The sequence below is a fragment of the Sinocyclocheilus grahami genome, unplaced genomic scaffold (genome assembly GCF_001515645.1).
Source record: "Sinocyclocheilus grahami isolate Dianchi unplaced genomic scaffold, SAMN03320097.WGS_v1.1 scaffold667.1, whole genome shotgun sequence".
Classification (NCBI taxonomy): Eukaryota; Metazoa; Chordata; class Actinopteri; order Cypriniformes; family Cyprinidae; genus Sinocyclocheilus; species Sinocyclocheilus grahami.
The window spans coordinates 618,328-627,254 of record NW_015505846.1 but is presented as its reverse complement, the minus strand read 5'-3'; the positions used below and the strand labels follow the sequence as shown (position 1 = coordinate 627,254).

At 36.5% G+C, this 8,927-nt stretch overlaps 1 protein-coding gene across 2 annotated transcripts in view; it reads right to left on the bottom strand.

Moving 5' to 3' along the window:
* Positions 1-8,927, bottom strand: part of LOC107558951 (vasohibin-2) — a 32,423-nt gene that overhangs the window by 1,842 nt on the left and 21,654 nt on the right. For both annotated transcript variants that reach the window (XM_016242665.1, XM_016242666.1), the window contains one exon: positions 5,250-5,374. In XM_016242665.1, coding sequence (XP_016098151.1) covers positions 5,250-5,374 — 125 coding nt within the window. The remainder of the gene's footprint in view (positions 1-5,249; positions 5,375-8,927) is intronic.

The window sequence follows — 8,927 nt, the reverse complement described above, 5'->3', positions numbered from 1 at the left end:
GTAATAGTGTGACTTTAGTTTTTTTATTATCAGTCTTGGTTTGGCCAATATTAGAAACAAATACTAAGAATTATATTTCCCAATGCACTTTTTTGACAGCTGAAGAACAACCTTTAGGAAGAATAACGCAAACTCCGAACTCTGGAGAGAATCACATGCATATTTTCATTTTATCTTCTGGGTGTTTCTGGTCTTTAATGATGGACAGAAAATTGTGGTGAGAAAATCAGCAGGGAATGGGACTGCAGAGCTTGAAGTGAGAATTTTCATCTATTTTGTAAATGTGAGTTATAGATGTTATTAAAACTTTTTTGATCTTGTCATTTTTAATTAAAACATAATTGGATCTTTTTCTCTGATGACGTATGCAGGCCTTTTCCAATCGTTTAGTCCACTTATATTCCCCTTCTTTTTACAACTGACTGCAAGCTCACATTCAGATCTGCGTCCATCCAATAAACTAGCATTGCAAAGAACTAAGTTCCAACCTTACATTTTTTTTTACTTTTTCAATAATCTGCTTCACTCAGAAAAATGTCAATACGGAATTTTTCAAAGTTGTAAATAAAACAGATCACAGGAGTACACTTAACAAGAAAATGCTATTTCAGTCTTTACTTTAAAAAGTAATATTTAATTCAATGTTTTACTTGCCATTTTCTGTAATTAACGGTCAAATTTAATATAAAATTCTGAGTGAAAAATTTGACACCAAATTTTAAAGGGGTCATATTATGCTTTTTCACTTTTTTAATTTTAGTCAGTGTGTAGTGTGTATGTTTGGGCATAAAAAATTTTTTTTTTTTAAAAAGAGTTACAAATCTCAAAGTCCCCTCCAAAGGGAGATATTTCGTTTTTTAAAACTCCCTTTTCAAGAACTACAATCCATTTTATTGCAACCTTAAAGAAACAGTTCACGCAAAGTAAATTCTGTCATTATTTCCTCTCATGTCACTGCAAAGCCATATTATTATGGCTTTGTTATAACTGTTAGTTCCTCCATAAACACAGAAATATACAAAAATATGATTTTTGTACACAAAAAAAGCCATACAACAACGGTTTTACACATGAACCTTTTGGGCAATTTTGGTTTGTTCCTCACACAAACGTATATGGTTTAAACTTATATGGTTTCAGTAGACTATTTCAGTAAGTTCTCTGGACTCCTTTTAAAGGAACACTCCACTATTTTTGAAAATAGGATCTGAACGTTGAATCTGATTAGACCGTTAGCATCTCGCTCAAAAATGACCAAAGGGTTTCTATATTTTTCCTATTTAAAACTTTACTCTTCTGTAGTTACATCGTGTACTAAGACCGACGGAAAATGAAAAGTTGCGATTTTCTAGGCCGATTTATTACACTGGAATGAGAGTATAGTTCCTAGCCATATTGGCCTAGAAAATCGCAACTTTTTATTTTCCGTCGTTCTTAGTACACGATGTAACTACAGAAGAGTCAAGTTTTAAATAGGAAAAATATAGAAACCCTTTGGTCACAGATCGGCAGAATGGATTTGAAAATGGAAAACTCAAATGATTAACTCTAGGGGAGTTGGAAAATGAGCCTATTTTCAAAAATAGTGGAGTGTTCCTTTAAGATAATTTTGTTTCTTTTGTTTGCTTGTTTTTGTCCTTTTGGGAGTTTATGACAGTTGTGGTCATTAGTTACCTGATAAGAGCTACAGTTACCAGTGTTGGGGAAAGTTACTTTTAAAAGTAATGCATTACAATATTGCGTTACTCCATAAAAAAAGTAACTAGTTACTTTTCATGGAAAGTAATGCATTACGTTAGTTTTGCTGGGCTTGCATATCTTTAAAAACAAAAAGCCCAAAAGTGATATTTATTTCTCTCAACACAGGGACAGGAGAGCTGTCAGTGAATAAATGAGAAAGCAAAGTATCTTATGTTACTTATTTTAAAAGGTAACTTTTTTAAATTAAAAGTAATGCGTTACTTGAAAAAAGTAATCTAATAACGTAACTCGTGTTACTTGTAATGCGTTACCCCAACATTGGAAGTTAAATCTTAAAGAATTACATTAAGACTCTTCAACAAAGCCTCATTTTGTATCCTATAAAACACAATACACAGCATACATGTAAATAATGACAGAATATATGTAGTATTTGTATAAGACGTTTCCTTTTAAGAGCTTCAGGGACTGTCACATGCTGCATGTCTGCAGGGGATTTTATGACAGTGGCAAAACCTCATAATCATCAGCTGTAGAACTGCGGGGGAGTTGGAGAGCAGATTCAGCGTGACTTCATTTCGTAACTTTATAATTCTTTCCACTGTACTCATCTGCCAAGAGATGCATTTGCTGTGCAGTTCCTCAGTGTAACTGAGGGTGATGCTGACGTTAAATGTGTGGTGTGTTTCAGCTGCTGCTCAGTAATTAACATCTCAGACCATGTGACAGGAAGGTGCTATGGAACACAGCAAAAATAGCTCCGATTGGGAAGCAGGAGGTCCACAGATTTGAAGTCTAAACTTTAGTATCATTTCATGCCTTGTGCGGTTCATCCTATCATCTTAGAGGTATATTAGTTTGACTAAATAATTACAGCATTGTGAGACACAACAATCAAGAGTTCTTTTTTTAGACGTGTCAAAAGAAGCACTACAATACAACATGTAATTAAACGAAACTCAACGGCTCAAGCTTGAACACACATAGGGGACGTTGCTGTGGTATTTTTAAATTGCTTAACAAACATACTCTAGATGAGCGTCTTTGATGGTTGTGATGGGGCTTGCTGTCTTTTTCAGAATCTTACTTCGTTTCAAGACATCAAGGACTTAAGCACTTAAGTAAAATGTGGGGTTTTTTCAATTTCAGTAAAATTATAAAACCTGAAATGTTAAGTTTATACCAAACGCAGCAAAAACACACTAATCTTCAAAACTAAACATAGTTCAGGGATCTTAATCAGTGAATACTTTTTTTTTTTTTTATGTTTTATCTGTTAATTTACATGAACCGTCTGAATGAATCGATTCACTTGAATTAACTGGCATTTCGAACACTACATAAGACCATTGAATCATTGAGGACTGTTAAGATGAACGAGGACTGTTTAGGATGAACTAGTTTTATATATATATATATATATATAAGAATAGACCATTTAGGACAAACCGATTCACTACAACGAATCAGAATTCACTTTCAAATTCAGAAGTCACTTTCAAATTAAGCAGCTTTCCGTCAACGCACAACCAACTTAAGCCCGTGGCAAATTCTGTATGGAGAAATCTTTTGCTCCTACGTGAAATTCATAATCATATTTATTTCGTCAGCTAAAATTCACAGAGCATTGACAAACACACATGCAAACTAAAGCACAGCAGCTTTAACATGATCCGGTGCTTCAGAGGATTTAGTTACATCATCAGACGCTGAGCTCTGAAATGCTAAAACATAAACAGGACCTTCTGATTATCACTGTATGTTTATGCAGAAGGATTATTCATTGGTTCATTTCAGCGTGACATGTCAATGAAGCCCGCATCCACCACAGCTGTTGCATTGGACTCGTCGCATCCTATTAGAGCGAACGCCAACCCAGTGTACTGCCCGAGGGCAGCTTGTACTGACAGCAGAGGAGAGTCACATTAGCTGCAAGTGTTTAAAACGCCACTTCGCTTAAATAATTACCCCTAACTCCCTGCTCTAGGTCTTTTTTCCCCACAGCTTAGGGATCCCTATGTATATATGTCTTTCTAAAATGACCACTTCTTTCAGAGAGGAAGCTTTGCTATCTACCACTATGTCACTTTTTATGACTCTCTTCTTAGTAGATACAGTGCACTGCCTATATTTCCCAGGGGCGGAACTAAAAAGAAAGGAACCTTATTTCCTCAACACCACAGACAAAAGCAGCCCGAAGTCTCACTTGTAAAGTGATCAGTAGAGCTAAAAGGGGCTATCCGCTCCACTTGGCACAATAAAAGAGCTTCTCCACCAGTATTTGCGCTGCGCTGCTATAGAAACTTTGAATCCATAAGTCAAGCACCTGGACGAGAGGAACAGGTTAGTGCTTTAGTAACACGAGAAGCGGCCAACCATGTGCTGCTAGAAGAGATTAATCAACGGATTGCCAGCACCTGCTTCACAGTGTCACCATCACGGCTCTAATGAGAATACACTGGGTTAAAGCCACTGCATGGACACGAAACATGATCAGACAATGTGTGTCTTCTTCAAGTGTTCAGTAACCTCAGTGACCACCGCTCAACATCTGGGCATGACAGTGTGAGCATTTCACTTGCAACTAAAACTAGATAGGAACAGTGTGAAAATAAATAAAAAATTCCCTCTGTTTAATAATTTTTTTAGCTCATAAAAAGCCTAAGTATTAATAACAAATGTCTTAATTCTTAATTAAATTTGGCGATGGAAAAAACAGGAATTGTAAAACAGCCTAAAGTTTTTATTAATCTTCAAAAGGCTATGATTTAATTGAATGAATATTAAAATAGAATAGAATTCAAAATAAAAATCGTTTATAACAACAATACAAGTCTTTACTATCACTTTTTTTTATCAATTTAACATATCCTTGCTGAATAAAAGGATTAATTTCTTCTTACAGTTTTAATTTATTTTTGACCAAATAAATGCAGTCTTGATGAGCATAAGAAACTTTTGAACAGTAGTGTACTGTACTGTATAGTAAAAGATAACTTAATATATAAATAAATACATGTATACACTACCATTCAAAAGTTGATGCATTGAATCAAAAGTGATGGTAAAGACATTCATTTATAATATTACCAAAGAATTCACAAAATACTAAGCTGCACAACAACATACATATTATAACCTAAATATGTATAATTAAAAAAATGTTTTTTAGCAGTACAGCATCTTGGTGACATCAGATTTAATGCCTGTCATTGTAAACACTCCTTGAATGGCTAATTTTCAAAGGATTATTAATAAAACTGTCTAATTACATTCCAAGAGCATAATCACCCGAAATATGAAGATCACTAAAAATATGTCAACATTAAATAAATGCAACCCAAGTAATTACTTTTTAAGCTTGCATGGCCTGCTGCAAGTCATGATGAGTCACAGCTGCCAATAAACCACTGACAGCTTAAGACTGCATTTATACTTATTTTCTTGACAGAAACTTTTCTACCAAGTGACTTACACACAAGTGGATATTTTCCACAGCTTATTTCTCAGAACTGAGTTTCCTCAACATCAAAGTGTCCATTACTTACGATTTGTCTCTTCTGTGGACATGTTGGCGTCTTTGAGGGCTGCTGCCTGCTCGGCGGCGCGGTGATAAAGACTTGCCTCGGGTTCGTTCTTTGATTGGAGACTGAGCACTGGATGACTTGAGGATCTGCAATAAAACCCAGTTGTTTTAAAACATTCATACGTTTCATATATTTTCTTTTCATTATTATTGTATGTATGTGTGTGTGTGTGTGTGTGTATATATATATATATATATACACACACACACACACACACACACACACACACACACAGAGTTCTGGCATGAAACTCTCAGGGGTTAAAGCAAAACAAAAATCCTGAGCCTGAACTTTTTTTCGGGGGCGGGGCAGCACATGCAAAGTATGCAATGACTGTGGCAACTTTAACATTTGACAGGATACTATGGCAAAGTTACTGCTTTCTTTATTCAAACTGATTTTTTTTTCATGAGTATATGGTTAACCTGAAGACTGAAAACTGTATCATACACACAAAATACAGATACTTGGTTCACTAGAACAAGACAATATTTTAATACTATTTTTTAAACATTTTCAATGACAAAATATTTGTCTTTTAATTACAAAAAGTAAAACAATGCAGTTGTATTTAGAAATATTTTAACTAATCCAGGGCTGTAACTAATGATTATTTTGGTAATCAAGTAATCTACTGATTATTTTGACAACTGAGTAATCTGATATTTTTTTGCAACAAACAGACCTAAGTGAAAACCAGGCTTTAGTATGACTATTTATATATAATCTAATGATGAGGCAATAATAATTGGCTAAAATAAAATATCAAAACCAAGAAATGACATGATTGTATTGAACAACACTGTTAATTTTAATTTTAAGCCCTGAACTCTAGATGGCGCAGTCCGATAGGTCTAGCACAATCTGACCTGGCGACATCATTGTCACATGGCAGCTGATTGGTTCTAACCTGTATCGGTAGCCAGTGAGCTCGATGCTCAATATTCAAATACCTGGCTTTTGTTTGCTGTAGCAGTTGGCAGCGCACTTCAGAAACCCTCCACCTTCCCCAGCTCCACCTGTATAGATCTGCTACGGGGTGATTCATGTATGCTATATGGGGGTTATTCATATGTGTTATATGTGCAGCAGCAGTATTGGATGAGAAGCAGCAGCAGTGTAGCAGATCTATTCCGCCAAGACCAAATACATTAACATTGTCATGTACATTACCATGCCAATCCCTTCGAGAGTTGTCAAGACAGAAATATATATACTTTTTTGATTGCTGTTTTACAACTAGATAAACATAGCATCCAGCAGCAAGGATAACAGGGCCTTGCTAACCAGAAAACCCTTGGTTAGGGTTAGTATTGCATTTAAATGTATGCCTTTAGCAGACACGCTTATCCAAAGCCTCTTACAAAAGAGAAACAAAAGCAATTTGTCAAGGAGCTTACAGCATATACATAATATAATATATGGCAGGTTTATTTGACAGCTACATGAGGAAGCATGTTTTAATACGAGTTTTGGCAGTGGATTTGTGATGTTTCTCCCCCCCCCGCCTCATCTGTGCTGCAGATCAACTCAACGTTCATCCAAAGTTTGAACAAAAAAACCTTTCTGTGAATCTGCACCAAAGTTTAATTCTGCAGTTTGAACGGTCTAAAAAACAGATTTAAATGTGCACTAAGCAATTTGTGCCAAACAATGTTGATATTTGAAAGCACCAAAACAAACACGTTAAAATCAACATTACTCACCTATCAAGAAAAAACAACGCAACCTCGGCGTCTGATCCGAGCCCTTCCCGCTCCTTGAGTTCTCTCCACTGCTGGAACGCGGATCCTCTTGCCTGATCGTAACCCTTAACTAATGATTATTTTGGTAATCAAGTAATCTACTGATTATTTTGACAACTGAGTAATCTGATATTTTTTTGCAACAAACAGACCTAAGTGAAAACCAGGCTTTAGTATGACTATTTATATATAATCTAATGATGAGGCAATAATAATTGGCTAAAATAAAATATCAAAACCAAGAAATGACATGATTGTATTGAACAACACTGTTAATTTTAATTTTAAGCCCTGAACTCTAGATGGCGCAGTCCGATAGGTCTAGCACAATCTGACCTGGCGACATCATTGTCACATGGCAGCTGATTGGTTCTAACCTGTATCGGTAGCCAGTGAGCTCGATGCTCAATATTCAAATACCTGGCTTTTGTTTGCTGTAGCAGTTGGCAGCGCACTTCAGAAACCCTCCACCTTCCCCAGCTCCACCTGTATAGATCTGCTACGGGGTGATTCATGTATGCTATATGGGGGTTATTCATATGTGTTATATGTGCAGCAGCAGTATTGGATGAGAAGCAGCAGCAGTGTAGCAGATCTATTCCGCCAAGACCAAATACATTAACATTGTCATGTACATTACCATGCCAATCCCTTCGAGAGTTGTCAAGACAGAAATATATATTTATTTATATATAAACACACACACACACACACACACACACACACACATAGTGAAGCAAAGATATGTACATTTATATATAGCTATGAGATACTAAAGATCATTTTTATCTTCAGTTTGGAGATGAAGATTTCAAGGCAATTACAATGAAAAAGGGCTTGAAATCTTCCAGGTGGAAAAAAGCAAGCAGAGAAAGTCACAGATGAGGAATAATCATCAATCCGACAGGGATCCGGTGCTAAAGAACAACAGATCTACAATCAGTTTATTAAAAAAGGGCCTGAACTTTTTCACACCCAAGGGAGCAAAAGCTGAATCACTCTAACTGTGTTTTCTCATTGGCGAGCGCAGCACAAATAAAGCTAGTGTTATGAAAAGCTCCACATTACGTTCATTAACTTGATGACGTTAATATTAATAATACATTTTATTTGTAATGCGCCTTTCTTAATACTCAAAGCGCTACAACATCTACAAACAAATATCAAAAATAAAATCATAGTAATAGTCATAAATTAAAAGCTTCAGTAAAAAGATCAATCTTAAGAAGTTTCTTAAAACAATCCAAGAAAGCAGCATCCCTAATAAACTCAGTGTGACGAGAGGGGCGGGGCCGAGAGCCGGGGGAACGGAGCGAGGCCGGTGGAGTAATTGCGAATGCGCGACATCTGCGCCACTCGCCGGTCTCGAGTCTCACGGAGGAGCTCCGGAAGGATACAAAGGAGGAGTGACGACAGGGAAAGACGAGAGAGGACCAGGCCTGGATTTTATTTTGTGTGTTGGTTTCGTTTGTGCGCGGCAGTCGTCCGCGAGGGGCTGTCGCGCTATTTTATTATTAAAGTTTCTTTGAGTGTTCGCCGGTTCCCGCCTCCTTCTTCCCGACCTACAAACGTTTGTTACACACAGGTAATGCATTCCATAACTTAGGCGTGTTATAGGAAAAAGCCTTCCCCCCATGGTTTTTAACTTACAACAAGGCTGATACAAGGAAAAACAACCAGCAGAGTGGAGAGAGCGAGAAGGTGTGGAAAGAGTTACCAAGTCACAAATGTAATCTGGAGCCAGCCCAAGCACTGCTTTATACACTGAACAAAATTATAAATGCAACACTTTTGTTTTTGCCCCCATTTTTCATGAGCTGAACTCAAAGATCTAAGACTTTTTCTATGTACACAAAAGGCCTATTTCTCTCAAATATTGTTCACAAATCTGTCT